General features: G+C 35.5%; 1 protein-coding gene across 3 annotated transcripts in view; it reads right to left on the minus strand.

The window, feature by feature from the left end:
- The window catches only part of WWP1 (WW domain containing E3 ubiquitin protein ligase 1), a 58,922-nt gene that overhangs the window by 19,135 nt on the left and 15,006 nt on the right, over positions 1–24,781 (minus strand). For 2 of the 3 annotated variants that reach the window (XM_063172834.1, XM_063172843.1), the window contains exons 2-10: positions 16,915–17,005; positions 13,131–13,269; positions 10,778–10,902; positions 7,858–7,995; positions 7,694–7,760; positions 5,453–5,634; positions 2,319–2,670; positions 935–1,030; positions 130–304 (exon numbers count right to left, since the gene is read on the minus strand). In XM_063172834.1, the coding sequence (XP_063028904.1) occupies positions 130–304; positions 935–1,030; positions 2,319–2,670; positions 5,453–5,634; positions 7,694–7,760; positions 7,858–7,995; positions 10,778–10,902; positions 13,131–13,269; positions 16,915–16,984 (1,344 nt within the window). In that variant the 5' untranslated portion in view covers positions 16,985–17,005. The remainder of the gene's footprint in view (positions 1–129; positions 305–934; positions 1,031–2,318; positions 2,671–5,452; positions 5,635–7,693; positions 7,761–7,857; positions 7,996–10,777; positions 10,903–13,130; positions 13,270–16,914; positions 17,006–24,781) is intronic. The other variant, XM_063172853.1, reaches the window with a different exon arrangement.

Below are 24,781 nucleotides of genomic sequence, written 5' to 3' on the forward strand. Positions count from 1 at the left end.
ATCTAAATTACCGATGCTAAATGTCATTTAACCCTTATGGTTGAATAGTTACAAAATCTCTTTCTTTAAAGTTAAATAACAAAAAGTATCCCAATACCTCTGTACTAGTTGAAATGTTGTATACTTTACCGAATAGAGGTATCGTTGGTTGAATTGTTGCATAGCTCCCTGCAGTTGATTCCGCTGCGATTGCCATTGCTCAAAGTTCCTCACGGACTCCATTGTTGGTCGCTGCCACGTTGTCGTTCTGGTGTTGTGGTCCACATAGTAAACTCTCCCACGATCATCAACTCTCCTTTCCCAGCTTTCAAGAAAAACAAATGTTAACAGTTAATTCTTTCAGTAGTGTTACTAACCAATTTTCTCTTTGCCAAATGCCAAATTCCTAAGTGGTACTTAAATTAACTACTGGAGTCACAGACATGATTTCATGTTCTAAATGGCACCAAAGTACCTCAACTTAATTGGCAGACCAACAACCACAATGAGCATACACAGACTACAAGCAATTGCCTGCTCAGCTCTCTGTCACCTCATTCTTAACTTTGTAAACACCTCTGACTGCAAGTAATGTTCACAAAGACTTCACAAAGAACACTTTGCTGGGAAATCTGAGGTTTGGAATCAGTGCAGTACACTTAGTGGTGCCACCTAAATGAAGGTGATCAAATATTCATTATTTCATGCTTAAGTTTTAAAGGAAGAACAAAATACTTTAGTAGCTGTATTTGAGCAAGTGATCAAACCTAGTGACATATCCAATATCAACATTCCTGTAACAACAGCTGCAATTTTATACAATTAAATGAAAGCTAGAATCTCTTAATATATGATACAGAATTCAGTTTTGATGAGCTGCTGTTTGTTTCCAGCAACAAACATACAAACAAAAATATAGTAAATTTATCATATTTAATTCAAAAGTGTACATTACCCAGGAGGTAAGGGCTGTGGTCTTTCCCATGTTGTAGTTCGTGTGTTGTGATCAACATAATAGGTTCTACCATGAGGATCCTTTCTTTGCTCCCACCTTCAAGACAAAGAGACTTGCACATAAGTGAAGATGCAAATACATCCTTGGAACTTCCCACTAAGACAATAAATTACCTTGGGACTGAGTAAAAATACCATGGTCCAAAACCCATTCTCGAACACCAAAGAAAATTCATAACAGAATACAGATCAGTTATTTCCTATTTAACTGATATCACCGTAAAGACTTTAAAGGATTTAGCACATAATGAGCATACATCAATATTCACAAGCATTTTTCTATTATATTTAAGTTTGGAACAAAGTCAATTAATTATCTGCTCAATGCTTGGATGCTAAAAAAGCCTCATTCCAAAAGTGCTTAGAGAGATGCATTCTTTGCATTTCCAAGTTCATGTCTCTCAAAAATGAAAGTGTTTACATTTTGAAGCTCTGTTCCCAATATCCAACAAACAGCATCTTTCAGAGTGAACCTGAAGTGTGTGCTATCAGCTCTTTTACCTGTGTTTCTATTTCCTATCCTGGTAAATTCTGTATCTGATCCCAAAGGATTACTTGGTTTTGTGAAACAATCTTACTCTGAAGATGGAGCTAGGCCAACAGCTGAAGTTTCATAATGCTGAGAACTACCACAATAAAAGTATGCAATAAAAGTATGTTTAAATGGCATGGAAACCAGGAGAAACATTAAATGGAAAGGTGAAGTGCTTGTCCATAGTTGATATATATTTATTTTTCTTACATAAACAATTAGTTCCTGAAAATGTAAGCAGAACACCTGGCCTGCTACTACTAAAGACTACTAAAGCAATTTCTAACAATCTAGTAAAATTAAAATATTCCAGCTCTTCTTAGCACATACCTACATACACATCAAATATTATTTATAATATTTGATATAATTCATATATAACTCATATATATATATATATAATTCATTCTTACACAGCAAGCACCTACAAGCATTTATAGACTAGTCATTTTCACTTCTTTGTGCTTTGGTCCCTACTACTAAGAAACAAAGGAATAATTAATTATGGCCCAAATAAGTTTAAAATATCAAATGAAAAGCCTTCACATCTGTTACACCCAAGAGTTTGTCTGTTAAGATCACAATACCACCTCAGCAAATCAGTTATCAGTTATTACTTTCTGGGACAAGACTAGCCAGTTATAGCAGCAGTACAAATCCCATTTTAGATCAAATAACCCCATCTCAGTCAGCTGACCTGTATTTGAAAACCCCTTTATAGAATTAAGTTTCTGTTTCTTTATATGCACATTTAGATGACACAAAATGATAGCATTAAAGCAAAACAACATACCCAGGTGGCAAAGGTTCTGTACTGGCACTACCAGGCTGCTGTCTCACAGGTTCTGCAGATGCACTTGGCGTGGAAGAGGATTCCCTCGGCTTTGCCGCATCTGCTGCTGCGCTGCTCCGAGCACTAGGCTGAGCACACTCTGGGGCAGCTGCAGGTTCTACTCCAGCAGACACAACAGGTAATGCAGAAGTGCGGCTTTCAGAACAACTAGTTGCTTCTGTTGCTGACTGAGGTTCTGCTGTATCATTAGTGCAATCTGTTGAAGACACAGGAGCTTCATCTGAACCCGTCGGAGCCTCGGAGATAGAAGAATTGCCAGCTTCAGGTGCAGAGGCAGATGACTCGCCATTAACTGAGGAATGGGAAATAACATTTGTGTATCAGAATCTGATGAGATTTACTTTTCAAATAACTAACTTCCAGAGTAAATTTTGGAAGCCATTCTCTGTACTTGGATACATACATACATATATATATATATATATATATATATATATATGAAGTTATCTATTAGTTTCTCCATGTCTTGGTCAACTCAATGTTGCACCTCAGTCTAGATTAGCAAGAGGCACCCATCTGCTTTCCACAAAACTGTACAGCCTTTTTTAAAACTCTGAATTTATAGTGAAGTTCAAAAAAGAATCTTAATCAGTATGACATGAAAACAAGTATTATGAGATCACTCTATGAGATTTGGAAAACTAAGAGGCATTTCCTACAGATAATTTCTTTTCTTTTTCAGAGCTGACGTACCAAACCCTAGAATAAACCCTACACCTGTGCAACTTGGAAAAAAAATCCCCCTCCAAAAGAGAGATTAAAAAATAAAAACTATTATTGACTAACACAACTTACATAGTTCAATGACTGAAGAAAATTACTTTAGAATTACAAAGTAAATCTATTCTATCTTTTATAGAACAATAAATATGCCATCAAACTAAATCAAGCACAATCTCGTAAAAGGTTTAAAGCAGGCATGGATTAACAGACAAAGGATGCTAAGAAAGCTTTATTAGTCCCAAGCTCACTTGGCAAACAATACACCAATCATCTGCAGAGCTTAACTGAACAGTCTCTCAGCACATCCAGATCTTGTCTGACTCAGACAAGTGACATCAGGTACAGCAGTCTGCAGGACATCCATTAAAAGTCAAGGCCGTAAAAAAGCAGCGTCACATCATTCAGCACTTTCATTTTCTGCACCACTAATCAACATCAAACAGTGACAATTCTTAGTAGCTTGTACCTCTTTTAGAGTTGCAACAATTTTCTAAGGACTAAGGATATGCAACACATGCTTCAAGCAATTTTCTTACCTTACAGCATATTATCACTTTACCCTGCTAAGGGCTGAAACTAATTTAATTCTATACCCTTAATCTTACTGACACACATTTGCAAAATTTAATCCTACATTAGTGCCTATAAAATGTTGTTCCATTATTTTAAAGAGTTCACTTGTTTAATTCTGTCATCAGAAATTAAACAAGCAAGTCAGTTTCCTTAAAGAATTATCACTACACCATATGAATTTTCTTGATATGCGTAAGCATAAGCATGAGCATGATTTTACAGGCAACAGATTTTTAAGTTCTATAAAGGCACTACTTTTTGAACAAAACTTTTCCAGGGTAACACACACTGCTTCCAGATGGCACAAAAGAAATTAACTACATAATACATATCAAGATTTTATATTGTTTCAGCATGACATGAAAACTATAAGCAATTTGATCACGTTTCCTCAAATTTCTGCTTATACTAGAAACAACTTAATTTACACAAGAAAAAAGCCAACTGAAATTTCAACTTCCATTTAAAAAATTCAACTCATCCACATTAAAGAATGAAGAGGATCACATAACAAAGTTAGAAGCAAAATAATGAACAAATCATCTGCTCTATTAGGAAGTTCATCTCCAAAAAGAGATGTATAAAACATTACATCAGATGATTACTTCACTAATTATGCCTAATACAGCAATTCTGGCAACATCACATAAAATTACAATCCTGCTAAAGCACAACAGTGCGGAATAAAGCGTCATCAAAAAATGCCAGAGATCTTGCCTTGCCTTAAAAACCTCTTCATCCACTGGTAGAGTAGTTGATTACTCCTATATCAATGCCTCAGTGCAAGGTCAGTGATGATTTCATCAATATTACCACTTGAACAAATCAATTATTTTTTAATTACCCTATTGTAATACAGATTTCAAATGGCTCTCTCTGCTGTTGAAGAAAAAGGGAGCAATGTCTTAATAATATATATGCCCTCTAGCCTTGAGCTGAAAAGAGAGGGGAATCAAATATAGTTCTCCAAATAGAGAAATGCTTCAGAGAAGACCTAATTTAATTATAACTTTTTAAGGTTCATAATTCTTTCTGTTATCTTCCAAATATACCAGTCTATTACAGAGAGTTTGACAATCTCTGTTCTGCCACTTAGTAACAACTTGCCTATTTCTATTTACGGTTTTCTTTTCTCTCTGCTATCACTGTAATCTCTCCCAAACAGCTGAGAAAAGACAAAGGGATTACAAAGCACAGCCAGTATTAGACACCAGAGGAACAAAAATCAAAAAACTAGTTTCACTGAACCAAAAGTGAACTGTAGTCAGTACCAATGTTTTGGTGTTTAAGAGGGAAACAAAATTCAGTATTAGCTGTTTTTAAATAGGATTTATGAAAAAAAATTGAAGGCACAGAAAGTCTGCAACACATCTCAACTCAGAGCACAGCAGTTTCCTGCCTAAATCAGATTTATGTAATGTCAGGAAAAATTTAACCATAGCTACTCAAATTCATTGTGAAAGAAACCTGATTTTTCCTCCAGACAAACAGTAATATGGTTTCATCATCCAGGACAGAAAAATGAAAGATTTTGGAAACTTTGATCTTCCTTCATCAGAGAAAAGAACTTATGATAAAGTGTGAAACTCAATATATTTAAGAATGGGTCTACTGCAAAAAAATTTACAGAAGTGGGCACACAAAATTATAAATTCAAGCCACATCCTTTCAGTACTTTTGAATTCTAGAAACAAAAAGTTCCTAGAAAAAGTAGCTCAACTTGAGATACAACTAGACAAAAAAGCCTCATGGAACACGTTCTCATAACTCTCTCTTACCAGTGCTGTCGACAGGCTGAGCTTCAAGTGGTTTTGGTACTGGTGTATTTTTGGGTCTGGCTGCAACATGATTAGGAGATGGTGTGCTGTCTCCATTAACAGCTTCCACACTGAACGTGTTCTGTATTTCAGAGCTGGAAGGTACTTGATTGTCTATCCCATTAGAAATGTCACAAGCAGATCTTGGTAAAAATAAAAGATGATTTCAGGTTACTATAAGCAACATGTTAAATGGTTACACAACTAAACTAAATGCTACACTAAACCATGCTATAGAAACAGATAAAGAAATGGTGGTAAATTGACAACTGTTTATGTCTTGGTGTTTGCAGCCTAGATAATTATTTTGGTTTCACACTTGACTGTTAAGAAAAAAGCAATAATCGGTTTTGAGGATTTCAGATACTTGTAACAGGTAAGAGTTTCCATTTTTACTTTCTCTTTTACTCTTAATGACATATCAGAATTTAATTGAACAGACTGATGCACCTGCTGCATCTTCCAAAACAGCCTTAGGGACCCTTCCAGAGTGCAGCTATGAGCAGGAAAGCCTTTTCTCTCATTAAGAAAGAGGAAGAACTGGTTTTGTTAGTAATATCACTAAAAATACTCATAACATAAGAAAGCAACAAAATTCTCCCTCAGTAAAAGGAAAATAAGATGAGCTTCTCTAGGCATTGGCAAGATGGGACATAGTGAGGACAACTACACATAGGCAGCTCTGTGTTTGCAAGGCCACGTGGAGAAATGTATTTTAAGGGCTCGTGAATGGAAAGTTTTGTTCAGTTACAGTGGTACATTGGTTTTTCACTTAAATCTCTTTCAGAATGCTTAAAGCCATCCACCAGAGACACATATTTTGAAAATCACACTCAATGCCAACTACTTATCACCTCAAGGAGTAGAGGTTAAATAGTGAAATTATTTACTATTTTATCTCACAAAAAAATTTCAGAACAGTTAGAAGTCCAACTTTGTGGAGTAAGAAGGGAAGAAGCAGCATTTCCATGCTACCTTACCTAACTCCAAAGGATCAGTGTAAACAGACTGATCAGCTCTGGACTACAAACTCAATTTACTTCCAAAAGACATGGAGAGAAGCTACCTTAAATCTTTTCTTAATCTCTTAATTTTAAAACTGTAAATCAACACAGCTGGATAGTTGTGTAGAAAACTGCAGTAAGTTAAAATATCAACACCAAAAGCAAGATCCCAGTGAGAGAGATTATCTCCAGCAACAATAGCTGAATGAAAACAAATGATTGTTACTACTGCCTCAAAATGGTATGCAGATGGGTTTCAAATCACTTTCAGCAGTCCCAATTTTTTCTAACAAAAAAGAAAAAAGCAGAAGCACTGTTTTATTCTTACTCAATCATCTTGAGCATCCATTGGGGAAGAGAGACAAATATCCACAAATTCAAAAAAAGAATCAAGTCAAGCATAGAAGGACAAATGTGTCCCTGCCACTGAAATGCATAGCAACTGGATGTTTTTTCACTCCAAAAAACATCCAGTTATTGTCACCACTATTGGTGTCAATAACTTAAACAGAAATGAGTTCACACAAGGTAACTGAGCAGACCAGTAACATTAAATTGATCTGAATTGACCTATTTGTCTTACTAGAGATGAGGGGACAAAAAAATCTATTCCTACTTCTCTCCAACCAGCCCTTGAGCTGGTTAGAATGGTAGAGAAACCAAGAATTAAGCTCTTAATTAGTCTGAATATCTTTTTCTTGCCACTTCAGGAGGAAATAGGCCTTGGCCTCAGTGTTACAAATACTGCTTGTGAAACTCAATACAAGTCTCTTAAGTTCCTGATTATGACCTTAAAAAGGCTGAGGAGGAAGTAATTCAGGCTTTTTTTTTCCTCTTCCTTCCGTTCAGGTGCTACATTGCAAAAAGCTGCTAGACATTAATAGAAATGGTTCTTAAGCAGCAAAAGAAAATAAATTGAGTAAGTACATAAAAATACACTGAGCCACTGCTCCCCTAATTTCTGCAGCAGCATTTTTATAGATTTCCAAATGAACTAAACTATGTAACTGTCAAACAAATAAGGTTTCTAAAACCTGTGGCAACATAATTTAGACCTCAAAAGCTAAAATTTCTCCTCTTCAAAGCCATAAAAAAAAACCAACAAAAAACCCACCAGAACACAAACAACCCAAACATTTCAAATGATAAATTTGCTGATACACTTCATATCGCATAACACACAAAAATAAATTCCAACCTGGATGAACTTCTTGCTGAAGCATCTCTGTTTTCATGTACAGCCTCGCCATTTTGCTGAACTTCTACTGAACAGTAAGAAACAAATTCAACAGAAATATTCTATTATATCAGTTTGAAATCTTAATCTAAATATTATCATCTGACTTAATTATTTTAACTTACTGGTTGCTGATGAACTGAGATTTGTAAGAGATTCTTGTTCAACAACCAAACCATCTAGCACAACAGTCAGTTCACCTGTTTGCACCATGCCACTCTTGTTTTCCAAAGAGAGTTTCAATTGTTCTTTCACCTTCTCCACTAAAAATGGAGTTGGGGTGGGTAGGGGACAAGAAGGAAAGAAGGGATAGAGGAAAAATTAAATTCTAAATAATATTAAAAGAGATCTTCAACACACAAACGTGATACATGCATTTAGATCTATAAAACTGAACATCAGAGATCTTCAAATCAAAGCAGAAATCATTATGGAGGTGTATATATTTACAGCTGCTGTGTGTACATGCACACTTTATTTTTAAAAAGAACTGTCTGTTTACATTGTATATTCTATAGGTATGCTAAAGAATCCATGTGGATTCAGTACTTTGTTGTTAATGATTTCCCAGGTCTGCCATTTCCATTAAGCCCTTTGGAAATTATGCACTACTTACATAACATGTGATGGCTTAAAGTCAAACAACTTCTGAACCACACAAACAAATATTAAGAAGTTACTGGGAACCCTTCATTTTACAACCAGAGCCTATACTCATTTCTCTTAGCACTTTTCAAAACTAATTCTAAAAGATCACTGAAAAAAAATCTCTTTGAGGAAGATGAAAATGCAAAGACTGCACAGTGTCCTCCCTCAATTTTAAAACTATTTTTAATGAATCCTTACTAGCATTTTCATAGATTGCAACTCCAAGGATTAAACCATAACAGAGTACGCCTCAGGTAACCAAAAGTTAAATCAGATATTATTTTCACTGAAAGAACATTTGAGATAACTGATGGTGCAGTAAAATAATTCAATCTGACTGACAAGCAACACACACATTTGTAGAGAGACATATATAATCCAGAGGTAAAACATGCCAAAGATGCTACATAATTCTCTCTAAATCAACTGCTACAAGTACAACAGTTAAAGCTACATGTCATAAATCCAAACATGGTCAGCTAGGAGCTCACATTAATCAGGTTAAAATGGTTAAGACCTTTCAGTATTTGTGCTCTCAGATTAAAAGATTAGTTTTTAAAGACATGCCATCATATTTCCCTCCATATCATAGCATTCCAAGTTTAAATTTAAACTAGGCACTTCTATGCATTAAACTAGCATTTCCATTTTTTTTTCGTTCTTAGCATGCATCATAAGTGAACAATAAACATGAAAACAGGGGAGACTGCCATAACCTACTGCCAGATACCCCCAAGCTATTACCTGAAAGAGCAGGTTTGACAGTGTAGTTGGGCAGCAGTTACCAGCAGACACACACTGCTGTGCCACAATGGATTTTAAGGGACTTCACCCCTCTGCAGCAAGCACAAAGCTCCTGAATCTACAGGATTACTGATTTAGCAATACACATTTTGGAAAAAAGTACTATCTCAAAGAAGAGAAGAAACTAACCTATCACTGAATTGTTTAATTAACACATTTTTTAAGTTTTGCAAAGGGTGGTTGGTTTAACTTCTGCTGTTTTATAGGTTATCTTCCTAAACCAGATCAGCTGTTGGCTGTAGCTTAATTGGGCTGGCAAGAAAACTGTGAGGTGTGTGGGCAGCAATTTAATAGTTGTGGTGTTTAGCAGAAAAAGGAACCAAATTAACTCTAATGTTTCTGCATACAGAGGACTTCCCGTTCCATTTTCATCAGCAAAGAACCTTTCAAGTGCTGCATTTGAGAATAGGTATCAATAACTAAATGAATTAAGGTTACCAGTCAGATTATTCTACCAGTGAATTCTTAGATAACCCAGTAAGTATCTAACTACTGACTTGCTCAAATAAGAAACATTGCACATAAATTACTTTTGTTGCAATGTACAGCAAACTCAGTCAACCATTCCCTGAAAGAATTTGTCAAGCTGTTAGATCCTACTTCCTCAGGATCTACAGTAATAAAATGTTAAATATCTTGTTAGAAATTTGTTAGAAATTTTGTTAGAAATTTGTAGAAAGTATTTAGAAATATTTTTTGTGGCTAACATTATTATAACCCAATTTGTTCTGATACAGTTTTCTTAAGTAAAAGAAAATTTTCAGCCTATGAAATTTACTGCTGAATCATTATAATACAGTTAAAGAAGACCCACTCAATATTAGATTCTATTTCAATTTTCTGTAAGAATCAGAAAAATTTAGCTTTTTTTATTTTTTTTTCCTCCTTTATCCCCACTGTTCAAAACATTCACCTCAGGTTTATATATAGATAACTTGTGAGAAAGGTTAAGATTGGTTTAGCTTTTAGCTGGAATTCTACCGCCACTCTGGAGTGGAATTTAAAGTGTGGATTCACCATCTTGTTTTACTAAAGAAAAAAAATTTTGAATAGCAAATCAGATCTATTCTATTAAAAATATTTAGAAAATATTAGAAGTTACATGGAACAATCAATTTCTAATGTACTACAAGGAAGATCAAAATTGTTTCATTAATTAATGCTTTTTATTACTCTCTGGGCAGCTACATTATGAGGGACAAATATCCAGAGTTTCTATTAGTGACTCCAGAGAAGAAAAACTTGAAAAATTACACAGCTTTTCTGAAAGTTGTTTTTGGTTACCAAAATTTTTTTTTCTGGTTACCAAATCTAAAACAGATCTTCTATCAAATTGGTTACTAGCTTGCTACAAAACATTGAATTTCTGCTTTTACTTTCAGCAACTAATACTCTACTATTTGCTTCAATAGTATTACACCCCAGTGTTAAAATGCTCTCAATAGCACAGACATCTCTAGAAGAGACAAGTAAAGATATCAACTGAGAGTCAGTTGCCATTACATGTATAATTAGTAATCTGGTTGCAGGTTTGATATATAGATTAGTAGTAATAATTTTACTTTATTCAAAATATCCTTCATGATAACTTACATTTTCTATTGTGTACTTCCAATGCTTGTCTCAAGTCTACAGTGGCTCTTCCTAATAAAGCATCTGCTTTTAAAGTGTGATGGCTCCACACTCTAAATTCCAGCGTAGTCTGTGGAGTCACGTGCCTGCATAAAAAATAAATTTTAAAAAGATATATACAGATTTTTAAGAATTAATTCTTGCTATTAGGAGTATTTGAGCTTTATTCACTTTCTCATTGTATTTTTTGATACTAATGAAGTGCAATTTTGTATTGCAAGGGGAAATTTTTAACTAAGAACTGCAAACACTATAATATCTACACTTAGGATGAAACTTAAAAGTACATTACTATGATAGCCTAAGGAATTTGAGAAGCATCAGAATAACCTACACTCAGCTCAAATCTCAGCTATATAAAACAAATCTTGATTTATGAAAGACTTATTCCCCTCTTCCTCCAGAGTTCTAGCTAAAAACTTGCATTATTAAATGTGGAGAAAAAGGTGGGAAGTATATTTGTCTGTCAGTGAAAAGAATAATAGTAAGTATTTTTCTAAAAGGAAAAAAACAACCAAGCATCTATTTTCAAGCAAGGGCCCACTCAACAGGTATCAGCCTGCCATGGAAGTGTTGATAAACATTTTTTGTGAATCCACAAATATATATATAACCATAAGGCATACTCACAGAAATCAGAGAGGAAAATTTAAATGATGAAGCTAAAGTAAAAAGTGGAGGGAAGCAGAAGGTAAAGGACCCAATTGCAGTAATACTATGACAAGCTTTGGCACTGATCTCTCCCCTGCTCAAGCTATGCCAGGTCCTGGAGAGTAACTTTTGTAATACAGGGTCTAGTACTGCGAAGGTGGTCCTGGCTGTGCAAAATAGGAGTAGAAGCACTTCATTGCAAAAAGTCAAAGGCCACAAATCCATAAGTATTGACCTAATATATACAAAAAGTTGTATCAGCAATGATGAGATTAATAATAAAAACAAGCCCCACTCTCCCAACAACAGGACTAATTCTACAGTCATTTGAACATGTTGGACAAGCTGGAGATTTTTTGCTGAAATACAAGCAAATATATTTTTGCATTTTGAATAGGCTGCCTTCTAAGGGAGGTCTTAGTAAAAAAGCAGCTCAACAAAGTAAAAGAAAAAATCTCCAACACCTACACACACAAACATATAGCTCACTCATAGAAGTGAGGGGAATTTGGTAAGCCAGAGAGGTCACTTAACCTCAAATACTATTCCAATAGCCAGAGGAAGAGGGGGCCAGAATACCTTAAAAATACATATAAGGGTAAGACCCTGAGTAAGCAATACTCATGAAATGAGTCTGCCATTACCATGCATTGCAATTTAACTAATTTCTATCAGATCACCAAATCCTGCCAAAGCAAACCTGGCTCCTCAAGAGAAACTCAGCTCCCTGTGAGTATACTGATAGCTCTGCAATTGTTCTAGTTCTTGATCCCAGAAATCATCCTCAGGTCCAAGACGATGTTATTCTCTTTTGCAACACCACAAAGGCTAATAAGTTTACTAAACCTAAATACCAAGAACTAAGGCACAGGAATACCTACTTGCTTCTGAGCAGGTCTGGAGTAAGTAAGTGCTCCCAAGCAGAGTTCCCTAAAGATGTACCACTCCTCACTCTCCAGCACTTACTGGAATCTACCATGGCTCCTACTGCTAACAAAGCTGGCTATTGCACACAGACATGTCAGATGCTGTGAAATGTACTGGCCCAGGCTCAACACCACTTGATAGGAGCTATGGTGTTCCCAGACCCAAGTCTGAACCAATATAATCTTGCTTGTGAATAAAGCATTCTAACCAAGAGCAAGACTGCCAGCTCTTCATGGAGTTCTATTCAGGCATATCTACATCCCTAGCATAGTTAAACCAAACTAAACCACAAGAAGATTAAAACAGTCAAATATCAGGGAAACGTGTGAGGTAACTGCAGTTTTTGTGTGCACATCCCTTCACTGGGAAATTCAAAGGAAGAAGTGTGCTTCCTAACAACTACTACTTACCCAGTTGAGACTTTTCCTTCTAATGTTGAGAATGACATGGTTACAATTAGTAAGTCTTTCTAGCAATGTATGCTGAACACAGTGCTGACAAATATCAAGACTATATCATGTAGTGCCACTGTATGCAAGTAACACATTCAGGAAAAAAAATATTCTCAAAACATTGTAAGGATTCAGGAAAAAAAAAATTTGAGATAAATACCAACTTACGTCTGCATTTAAACATCAACAGCCAGAGCAAACTATGTAGGCAGCCAAGCTTAGTAAATATTTGCCTGCAATGTCTGTCTAATAAATAGTATCAAACAACCAAAAAATCTACTTACACTGTCAGCTGCTCATCCCATTTGGGATTTGAAGAACTACTTGATTTTGCTGTTTTCTTAATTTCTCCATCTGCGGTTAATTCCGTGTAGAAAGTTGTTCCAAACCAATTCTTTTTCCGTTTCAGTTTGGCACTAGAAACTAATAAAATACATTGCTTTATCTCTAACAGCATACTGTAGCCGAAAAACAGAAAATGCCCTGCCTACACACTGTATGAAATACTTTGCAAGGCAATGTTTTTCTTCACCTACAACACTTCTGTTGAACAGAAAGAAGTCAATGCAAAAATTACCATTTTATTTTATTAGTAGCTTTTATTTTCAAAAGCTACTTTGTCAGATAGTTGAAACCAAGTGTCACATACTCTTTTCACCACACACTGGCAGGACTGGTTGTACAGACAGCACAATTATTTTAGGGATAAACACTGGAAATAACATAGGTTATTTTCTCATTGTTCTCCCTATTCTTCCCTTCAGTGAAAAATGCCTAAATATATCTGATGATGCATCTGAGGGATAATGAGACAGACTATTTTTTAGTTATATTTTGTTATGAAAGTCGATGCAGTTCACACCTATTTCAAAATGTCCCTGTATAGGAAAGCCTGTATAGAGAGCTTCATTTCTTTGCCTGTATTACTGCATGGTTGAATTTCTGGGTTTACACATCAGTTGGTAACAATTAAGAAAGCTACTCTTAGCTTTCATCTATTTAAACAGCTTTGCAGATGAACTCAAAGGTTTCAGGTAAATATTCAAAAATTAAGAAACACCACTGACCAAAGAAGCTACCTTCCCGTCCAAATCAGTGGTCAGTTCCTCTGTGCTCCTCAACATAAATCCTCTTCCATGCCCAGTTGAGGAAGTCACTATAAAAACCAACAGCAGCCCAATTGCCAAGATTTTAAATTCTATTTCAGGTAGCTGGTGTCTTGAAAAGACCACAAGAATGGACTCTCAACTATATTTACCTGCTGGCTCTGCCTTCTCTCTAATTCCTCCCTTGCTTCAGTGTGGTTCTTGTTTACTCCACTTGCAAACTAAAACAAGGCTGAGTATCTTCAGCCATTTGAAAATAATTCTTTCCCCTTCCTGTCCTTTATGGTACTTGCTAACTCAATGTGGAATTTTACTGAACTGAAAGGGAGACGTATTTCTGAATTGCAGTATTCTGAGACAAAAACATTAGTCACTTAAAAGTTAGTGGGATGCAATCATCCAAGGTTCTAAAGGAATTAGCCATGGACATTTACTTGTTTCAAATAAAAGGTGCAAACTTAACTTCCTCACATTTGAAAAGCCCAGCCTTAGTAATGCATCATGGGTTATAAAAGGCTTTCATCCAGCTGATGAAAGCTGGATTGTAGTCAACTAAAATTGCAATTCCACACACAAGTCATATTTTTTCATCTCAAATCATGATGTTTTTAAGCTTTGACAACCTCTACTTCTTCCACATTTTCCTCCAGAATTTACTTTCCAAAGGAAAATACAACATTTATTAAAACACAGTTATTTAATAATTATATTCAAGCTTCCTCCTAATTTCCCCTTTTTTTGTCTGATTACATGTTGTTAGTAATTTTTGAGTCCCAAAACATAAAAGGAGACCATGATCATCTTTTGGTTAGGACATCTTCTTAAAAAAACTATGAATAAGTAATAATACCAGCAATACCTCCAAAAGAACAAGACAAGATCTCACCAAGAATATTTGAACAAATACTGATGGCAAAGCATGCCTACAACATGTTGTATCTGTCCAAACTCAAACAAGTCACCACTCCATACAAATTCTTTGTCTGCAAAATGAGTCTATGATACTTGCTGCCTTTATAAAAGTGCTTTTTAAGTATAGTTCTTGAAATAATTATAGCTTCTACAGCAGCACAAACAAAACTGCACATAATTATGCAGTGTAGGTCAGCAATACTACAGTCCCACACTCCTCTGCCTCCTACTACTCAGAATGCCACTGGCATTCATTCCTGTGATCCTGCAATAAAGACTAGGTTTAGAGAACTAAACCTTCAGAAAACTAACCACAAATGTTGTAAAGACTCCTTCCCATTTGAGCCCTGACCCAGATTTCTTGGAGTCAAAAGCAGTCCCAATACCAGAAAAATACAAGACTATTTACATAAGGAGGAGCTTAGCACAGGGAAAAAAAAAAACATTTCTGTAGACACAGATCTGAAATTAAGGGTCATTTGTGTAAGTCAGTTTACAGTTACATATATACATTCAATCTACAGGCAGCTCCATCTCTGCTATTAGTCATTGCCAGTTTTGATGATTCATCACATTATTGAGTAATGTGCTCCTTACATAAGGTTAATAATTTTTGAGGCTCCTCTCTCATCTAATTTCATATAATATCCATTTGGGGGACTCTTCAACTCTTGCTCAGATAACCTGGCCATCTTTGGATCATCTAGCAAGATGCACCTTTCTTTAGATGCAGCCTTTATTAAGATGTGGTATCTTACTCATGTTTTTCCCAAGTTTTTTTTCAGGATAGCTTTAATATATTCCTATTTTTACTTCCATTATTACTTCAGCATCCATTTTTACTTCAGCATTCCCAGATTTCTCAAAATCCCTGGAAAGCTCAAGTTAGTTATCAATGGTAAAATAATACTTATACACATAAACACACATCTATATATTTATGGTAGGTGTATTTATGTACAGTATCTTACCTATGTGCTGGTAACATTTTTACTTTAAACTGTGGTAACACTGTCACTATTAGCTATTGCTTATTTAGATGCACTTTTGCTTATCTTCAGACTACCAAGAAACCCCAGTCCTGTTCTGCCATCCCACAGACAGAGTAGCTCAGACTGACAACAATTGTCACATCATTGACCAGTCCTTGTCCATCAGTAGCAAAATGCATACTTGGTCTGTTCAACAACTATTGAAAAAGCGTCCCCAGCACAATCAGAAAGTTCCAAGACTGTTTTCCAGAAATTTCCACGGATACTGGGATGGCTTATTTCTGCCTCAAACTATGAGCACCAGCAGAGCAAAAGGAAAAAAAGAGACTTCACAGCAAATTGTAACTGGATAGAATGAAACACATTCAAATTGACATGGCTTATCACAAGTAAAGCTGGTAATCTACAGACTTTGAGATACTGAAAATTCAGCTGCACAACATAATGAGCAACCTGATCCAACTTCAAAGGTAGCCCTGCCTTCATCAGAAGACCAGACTAGGGAATCACCAAAGGCCCTTTCCAACCTAAGTTATTCCATAGGTCTGTTAAGTCTAACCAGTAGCCCTAAGGATATTATATTCAACAAATATTTACCTGATATTTAATGAAAGAACTTAATCTTCTGAAGGGCTAGCAAATTTTGTGATCTCCTCCAGTTCTCCACCTTCACTAAAACATTGTACCTATTTTCAGCTTGGGGTTCACTACAACCACCGACCTTTTTCCTAGAATTTCAGTAATCTGTGTTCCCTCTTCAGGATACAAGTCATTTACCACTTGTTCCCAAGCAAAATTTCTTGCAATTGTCTGTACTGTTGTACAAAATACCTTTTTTTTTATTTTGAAGATTTATTAAACTCTATCATGCAACTCACTGTATAATCTCTATTTAGCCTCAAATCACCTACATATATTATAGTCACATTACTAACTGTAACATTCATATCATTAATTAAGATATTAACTAGTTCATTTTTACACTCACTTCCAGGAATGCTTTTGTAGAATACATATGATTTCCTGTAAAAATCTCTATGACACAAATCACTACTTGCCTGTTACTTGCATCTGTAATCTTCCATTACAGTTGTGACTTGTATCAGATCTTGGTGAGGCTGTGGCCATGTCAGAGGTTTAGGCTTCAGCCTAAAAAAAGCAAACAAGATAGCTTATTAAAAAGTACTTATCTCTGCATGTCAGCTACAGCTATTAAATAAAAATAAAATGTTCAACTAATCAAGAAGTTACCAAGTATTATTTAGGTACAGCAGAACACATTATTTTATAACAGCAGCTAAAAAAAGCAATCACTTTGGAAATTTGTCCCACGTTACACCTCTAAGGATGCCAAGACACTTCAGTAACATATATATTTACATAGCTTAGAACAACTGTGTAAGGCAAGAATAGAAATTCAGCTGTGATATATCAATAATTCTCTCTCTAGAAAACATACTTATGGTCTGATTTCAGATAAGCTGAGCACCAACAATTTCAAAAGAACAAAATGTTTGAAATGTTTACATGCTCGAAAATCATGCTGTCACCAGAACAATAGACTCAGTAATGACAGCAATTCAGACAAACGTTTGCATTCTATCCCTAGATTTGCCACCAGCTTCCTGCCCCACTGCAAATCACTGTGGGTGATTTGTCCACCCACAAATCACTTCCCTCATCTATTGAGACAGGAAGCGCTTCACAAGGACACCAAACTCACCACTCAGCAACTAAAACTGAGTGTGTCAGATCCCAGCTGGGGCATCCCAGCACGTACCCATGCAAACAGCATCACTCCTGTCCTCCTGAGCTACTACACCTGAAACACATCCAGGAGTAAAACATTCTGTTTCTATCAGACAACTACTCTTCACACGAAAAGAATATATATGTGTAAAATAGATTTTCCCTGATCTGGATGAACTTCCACATAATTGCTTTGGTGAATACAACTGGTTTCAATTAACAATATGGGAAGAGTTGTCACCAAACCTTCTTGATCATGCACTTCTAGAAGTATGAAAACTTTGAGTACATTCCCCCAGTACATGTGTAGTTAGTTCTAAATTAAATGTATGTACCATTTTACTAATACACTCTGTATATATTACAATGTACAAAACCAGAAATTTAAAAGGATGAAATGAAGATGAAATAAACAGTATTTTTAAATATTTTAATGGTAAAAAACCATTATGCTCTTACCAAAAAAAGTGGGGATTTTTTTGTAAGAGCCTTGTGATTGAATATGCTTCAGCATTTTTTAAAATGCTGACTTATCACTTTGTAATACAGTGATTTGAAGGCCTATTCAGTTTATTGGCTGTCATAGCCGGAAAACACATTTTACAGAGATACGTACATCCAAATCAAAGTGCATCACTGGCTACACTTTGTAAATCATGACAGTCATTTTGCATCTTCATCCACTAATTATGCAAAGGTTTTTCTTGAAATATGGCCATAATTTTCCATCTTCCCTGATATCAATCACTTGTTATTGAAAACCAATGGAAGGCACATTTTTATACTTCTATAAAAAAATTCAGATTCTGAAACTCTTAACTGGGAGGACTTTTAAGCAGATAAGGAAATTCTGCTTCCAAGTTTAAGTCTACAAATACAGAAGGTTTTACAGATGACACATCTTTTCTGGCAACAAAAATCACACTAGGAAACATTTCAAAACATCCATTTTCAAAATACTTTCTCAATAGCATCAGTTTATTTCAAAAAACAATAGGTTTCTCACTTGTTAAAATTCCATCTTGACCTTCAAGTGAGGTATCTTAATTGTCTTTTTTCTTTTTAAATAACTGATAGTCAGCATACTGCTGACTGTTATCACAAAACAGGTCAGGAAATTCGTAACACTTGTTTTTTTCTGTGAGATAAAACAGGTAATTAATCTTCAAGTTTTACAACTCTTCTAAGCACTTTGCCATGATAACTAGTGATCCTCTGCACAGCACACAAGATCTTCCTGGTCACACCCAGTGTCATTACAGATTATGTTAGATACTGAACTATTTAAAGGTTTTGTTTTCATACAATGAACCACAATAATGACATCCTGCAGCACTTTGTGCACTTATGGCTCCAACTTTCTTGTTGCTTGCCTATGCATGTTGCAGTGAATGAATTCTGCAAGCTGTGTCCAACCTGTAACCTTAGCCAAGAACCTTTTTTACTTTGGTCAAATCAGCCACTCCATCTGTGGTTACTTTTGTAGTTTTTCCATTTAAAAAAAAAATGTGGTTATTTAAGAAGACACTGTTTACAATTTATGCTTAAGAATGTCTCTTGTCTGGTACATCTTTCCCTAATGACTTAGTTCTTTGTGAATTTCATTATAGACCCAGAATCTAGCAATCACCATAAGTCGAGCCACACCACAAACACCTATACTTTCATCCAAGTGTCAGTACAGCAAGCCTCTCCCACTGTGTAATTTTTTCTGATATTTGTTTCTTCAGAACTTTGGCAATGTTTTCCAGACATCTTCCAACAGTATCTGCTGACAAAATAATGTGTTTTAGTTTGTCACCACATTGTTTACCATGTATTATTTCAGACATTTATAGTACCACAGAAAGAGGAAATGCTTCCCCAACAGAATCTGTGTCTTCTGCTACTGAGAAATCTCAAAAGAGGCTTCTAATGACCTATCACTAAGTGTAGTGAAATCTTGTAAAATCTTGGATTGAGTTCATCATGACTTCAACATTGCTGAAAAAAACCTGCAGATGCTTGTACGCTTGTCTTCATGTTTTGGGTGCTTAGTTTTTAAATGCCTTGCTAATTGTGATGGCTTCATACTATCATCAGCTGATACCTCAAGAAACAATGTTCATCATTTCCAGTAGCGGATGTACATCCGTATTTGAAATACCATTCTTGATAAACCAAATTGTTTTGGCTGACTTCCTGTCACCTCTAATTGCCAATGGTTTTATCTCTTAATACACCTGACCAAGAGCTCAAGCTAGAAGTAGAAGAAGCATCAGCTCTGCCGTGTTCTTATTATTCATATTATTAGTATTATCTTCAATCCGTGGTCTCTTTGCAGGATTTTTTTTTAAGCTACTTGCCTATTTTGTGAGGGTTTGCTTGTAAAAACTTGGTAAAAACTAAATATTATAATCCACAAATCCTCCTAACCGGGCCCAAGTAAACTGCCTCCATCACAATACACTGGAAGTGAATGAACAAATGAAGGTGTTACTGTGACCCCATCATACTGTGCAATACTAAATCTGTCTTCGGGACACCTCATGAACCAAACGTGACACAGACCATGCAACATACAGACCTACAGAGGGTGCCAGTATCAATATTAAATAAAGCTTATATTTTAACTGAAAAATAAGCAAGAAATTAAGTCCTAGATTTTCTTCACACATTCCACTGGATGGTCGTCTACACCTGATTTTGGAGGCCGCTGATATGGAAAACATCATAAAAGCAACAAATTCAAAAAACTCAAATAAACTCAAATTCTTCCCAAGGAACCAAGATCTGCAATCTAGTTCTAAACACACATTAAAAAACTAGTTTAGGCATACTTCTGTAATTGACAAATTATGATTATTTCTTTCCTTCAACTGTTTAACCTATGTAGATCTAAAATGCTGGGGTGGGGGGTTGGTTTTCATTTGGTTGGTTGGATGAGTTTTGTCCTTTTTTTACCTTTACACCAAGGATGTGCGAAACAAAATAAATATAGAAATAAATAAATAAATAGTGTCAGAATTCTCGAGTAGACAGTTCATTGTATAATCTCCTCAAACTTCATGTGCTGATTTATCTGCAATACCACTTGCCCAAACCTGAGTTTCTGGCTCTGCAAGCTACTAAGCTGTTAACTGCATTTGGCAAACACGTTTGTCAATCTTCTGATAACAGGGGAGCAAGAATTCACTACACTTAGCTTTGCATCATTCCTCTTGAAAGAAAAAATGACCACGACACCTGGGAGAAATCATTGCACTGTGAGGGAGATCTCAATAGCTGATGGAGATGAAACAAAGTTAGGCTTGTGGTCGTCTGAGGGGCATGACTGCAACCCACAACAACAGTCCCCCAATGTTCTGCTCTGACCCTGCTGAATTAACATCCTTCTGTAACAGAAATCTATTCTATATTCTTGCCAATAAGGTACACTAAGGTGCATTTACACCTAAGCAATGATTATAGTTCCACATTTTCGCTATGCTGTAAACGAAATACTGACATGCATGTCAAATACTATTTAGGAAAACACACTAAAATATAGGAAAGTTTTTTTAAAAGCATTTAAACTTTTAAAAATAATCATAGGTTTTTAACAACAATACATAATGTTTTGCGTCATGGTTTATATTGAAAAGGGCTTTACTGAACAGAGCAAATTAGTTGAACTGACTGATTCTGTTTTCACCATGTTTCAAAGATTCTAACAGTTTCCATCAGGTTCCAAAGATTCTAACAGCTGCAGCCCACTCATCCTTTCCTAACTGATTAGAAATCAAGAACGGGTTGGGAACTAAGAGAAAGGAAACATTTAATTTATTTAAGGCTTTAGTCATCAGTTATTTTCATCACTAACTCAGTTACTGACATTTTTAAATTAACAGGTTATTGCCTAATCAGCTCAGATGAAGGTTGATTCTTTCAGGAGACAGCCTGCTCACATGACAATGTTTGTCATTTTCATTCAAGATCCAAAAAGCCACTCTAATGTTAATATTTAAAAAAAAAAAAAACAAAAACCCAGTCTTCACTGCCTGATGCACACTGGGTCATACTAATTTCCAAACATGTTTTTACTCCAGGTAAACAAAGCCTTCAAGAAGGAAAGTCAGCCAAACTAGATTGTACAAGATGAATTATTTTATCTAGAGCTTTGAACATCTATTAGTCCCTAAAGGCTGGTCTGAACATATGAAAAATGCTGCTGCACAGTTAAAAAAGAGAAGCATAATCCAAAACTTGGCCCTTCAACCTTTGACAGAATAGTTACTGGTGCAGACATGGCAGGGAGCAGAGGTGAGGTGAGACAGCAGACAAGAACTCTGTCACAGGAACTGTTTGCAGTTACAAAAACAGTATTACTGACATTTGTAAGGTACTAGTATGGATTGTCATACTCAAGTAAAAGACATGAAAAGCTCTCCTGGGATAACAGACCATGAAAGAGCAGTCCAAAATTAACAAAGACTGGAAGTAAAGAGTGTTGATACAAATGTTCCCAAAAATCTTGGGCTTCTAGGGAGCAAGGCTGCTGCAGAGATACCACGCACATATTGAATGAAACTAAGCAGGGACAATAAAGAAGTCCCATAAGTAGAAGAACTGACAGACTTACATGAAGATGGGACTACCATCATTTTTTTTACTTTACTAGAGGAAAAACCTTTTATAACCTGAGGAAGATTTCTGGAAGTTCTAGTAGGGATTCTTCCAATACTGAAAATCTGAAAGTTTCAAGGACTAGCAACCTGCCATCTTGATGAGCCAGAAGAAATTATATCTGCACGGCCAAAAATAAACAAAATTTCAACTAAACACATTGTCTGATCTGCAGAAATGCATGGGATGCCAATTAGACCAAGCAAAGTGAAAATATTCATTAGGAGGACTGAGCAATTTTCCCATTCAGGGTAATGTCAGAAGCAAAGTACCTGTATTTTCTTGATCTAATTTACAAAAAAGGCTCCATTAGAAAGAAAAACAGATAGTGAAGAAACACTGAAAGATGAGGATTTTTAACTAAACAATTTCAAAAGTCAGAATTCAAATAATGCAAGTCCTTACCACTAATGGAAAAGGGAACACTATGGCATAGGGGCAATATTTACGGTTTTCTTGCATCATGGACAAATTTTTTTTTCCTCATTTTTTTCTTGTCTCTCAAAATAAATGCCCAGTTTGGCTCTTGAATATGTCAATTAAGGGTTAAAATCTTTGAGGTTATCTTTACATAATCTTAAAAAGAGGATTACATACAGCAATGTAAGTCACCATCTTTGTAGTTATAATCTTCCTGAAAATAAGGGGATTAATTCTGACATGGCTACAATCACCACACATTCCCAAATATGAACTTGCTACGCCTCTTTATTCAAAGTCTAGGTTAAACTTCATTGATCTGAAGAATGTGAAGCTTTACTTTTCAGAACTGTTCATCAATACATACAAATACCACTCCCAGCCTCAAAATTACAGGACAACAAAAATTCACTGAGACTCTGGAGAACCCCACGAAGACCACAGTGATCACAACCCTTCTTTCTAAACCACCCTCCTCATACATAACTGTTACATCAACTGGAAGAGTACAATCTAGTTATTAACTTCTACAGCTGATACTTTAATATTACTTCAGTTGTCATATATTATTTTGGGTAACTACAGATTGATTAAGACAAAATAAGACACAAGCAAAACCATTCCATGGACAACATAGAAGTCTATTAAAAAAATTAAAGGACCTCCTTATTCATATGAATATCTCCTAATTCATATGAATCAACAGTTTCACGGAAGTCAGTCTCATTAACAATAACAACATTTATAAAATTTACACTTCTGTGAACAATACTCTCCAAATCTCAAAATGCTATTAAAACATCAGAAATCAAAGGGAACAACTACAGTGAATATTTCATTTATTTATTTTTCAGTCAGTAGAATAATTACTTATTCATAGAATTTAAGCAGGCACATTTTAAATTGCATTACTCATTTGAAAATGATTGCATCTAGTGCAGGTATTTCTTGTAAAGCTGAAAGTTAAGAAGTATCACTGGAGCAGCAAACACACATTTATAAATTGCCTGATGATTTGAACCAGTAATTGAGGAGATATTTAATGAAGAATCAAGGCACTCAGATGTAAAAGGGCACACTCACCAAGAGAGCAAACTACTTTCTTACTCATATGACACCACAAGAATCAAGCGAGGAATAAGAAAAAAAAGTACCAAGATAGCATGGTCCAATTATCTGTGATATCACTTCATAACATATGAAAAATCCCATCACTGAAATCAGTTACATTTTTTTCTACTTTAATTCATTAATATAAACAATTGATGCTAAAGGTTGGAGAAGTGAACAGTGATTTTGAAGGCTGTAGGTGCCAGAATCTCTGTACTGTAGCTCTTCTGAGTGTGAAGTATGGGAAGGAAAGATTCTAGGGAAGCTCTGCCCATGGTGGAGCATGCAGGGTGACACAGCAACCCTGTGTGAGCATCTTTCAGGAAAAGACATCTGTTCCACTTTGTTGGGTAGCACAGAAAATCATCCACACTTCTAGTCCTGCCTCCAGGCCCCCTTCTTCCACCAAAGAAACAAGGCTAGGTGAGGGAAAGGAATTACCAGGCTGATGAAAATCAGCAAGTATAGGATCAGAAGCAAGTTTACTGATGTAAAAATAAGAAGGAAAACAAAGAGAAAAAATGCCTTTTCTTAAGTCAGATGCAAATAAGTTTCTTAATCAATCTCTTTCCATTAAGGCTTTGAAAATCCAGAATTTTTATTCAACACAGTTCTAATTGAAAAGTCCATTTCACTATTTATCAACGTTTAAAATGCTGATGGTTTTGTCACAGCTAATTGAACACATGTCTAATTAACTGGTTTTTTTTAAAAAAGAACCAAAACTGTATTACTTCCAGAGAGAACCAGTAACTCTATTATCATTTTAAAAATTAAGGATTTCTCCCTTTGCCATCAGGAAACATTCACCTCAGTAATTTGAGATGCACAAACAGAAACCAGACCTGAAACAGATCTGGAGAAATATCTGTAGACCCAAAAATACATTGGCCTTTCTTACACTGAGCAGGACAGTAAAGTTACTTCTACAATTCTTCTTGCCCTCTGCAACATTTACAAAAAAAAAAAAAAAAAAAAAAAAAGACTTGGCATTCCCTATAT

Source organism: Melospiza melodia, chromosome 1, assembly GCF_035770615.1.
Source record: "Melospiza melodia melodia isolate bMelMel2 chromosome 1, bMelMel2.pri, whole genome shotgun sequence".
NCBI lineage: Eukaryota > Metazoa > Chordata > Aves > Passeriformes > Passerellidae > Melospiza > Melospiza melodia.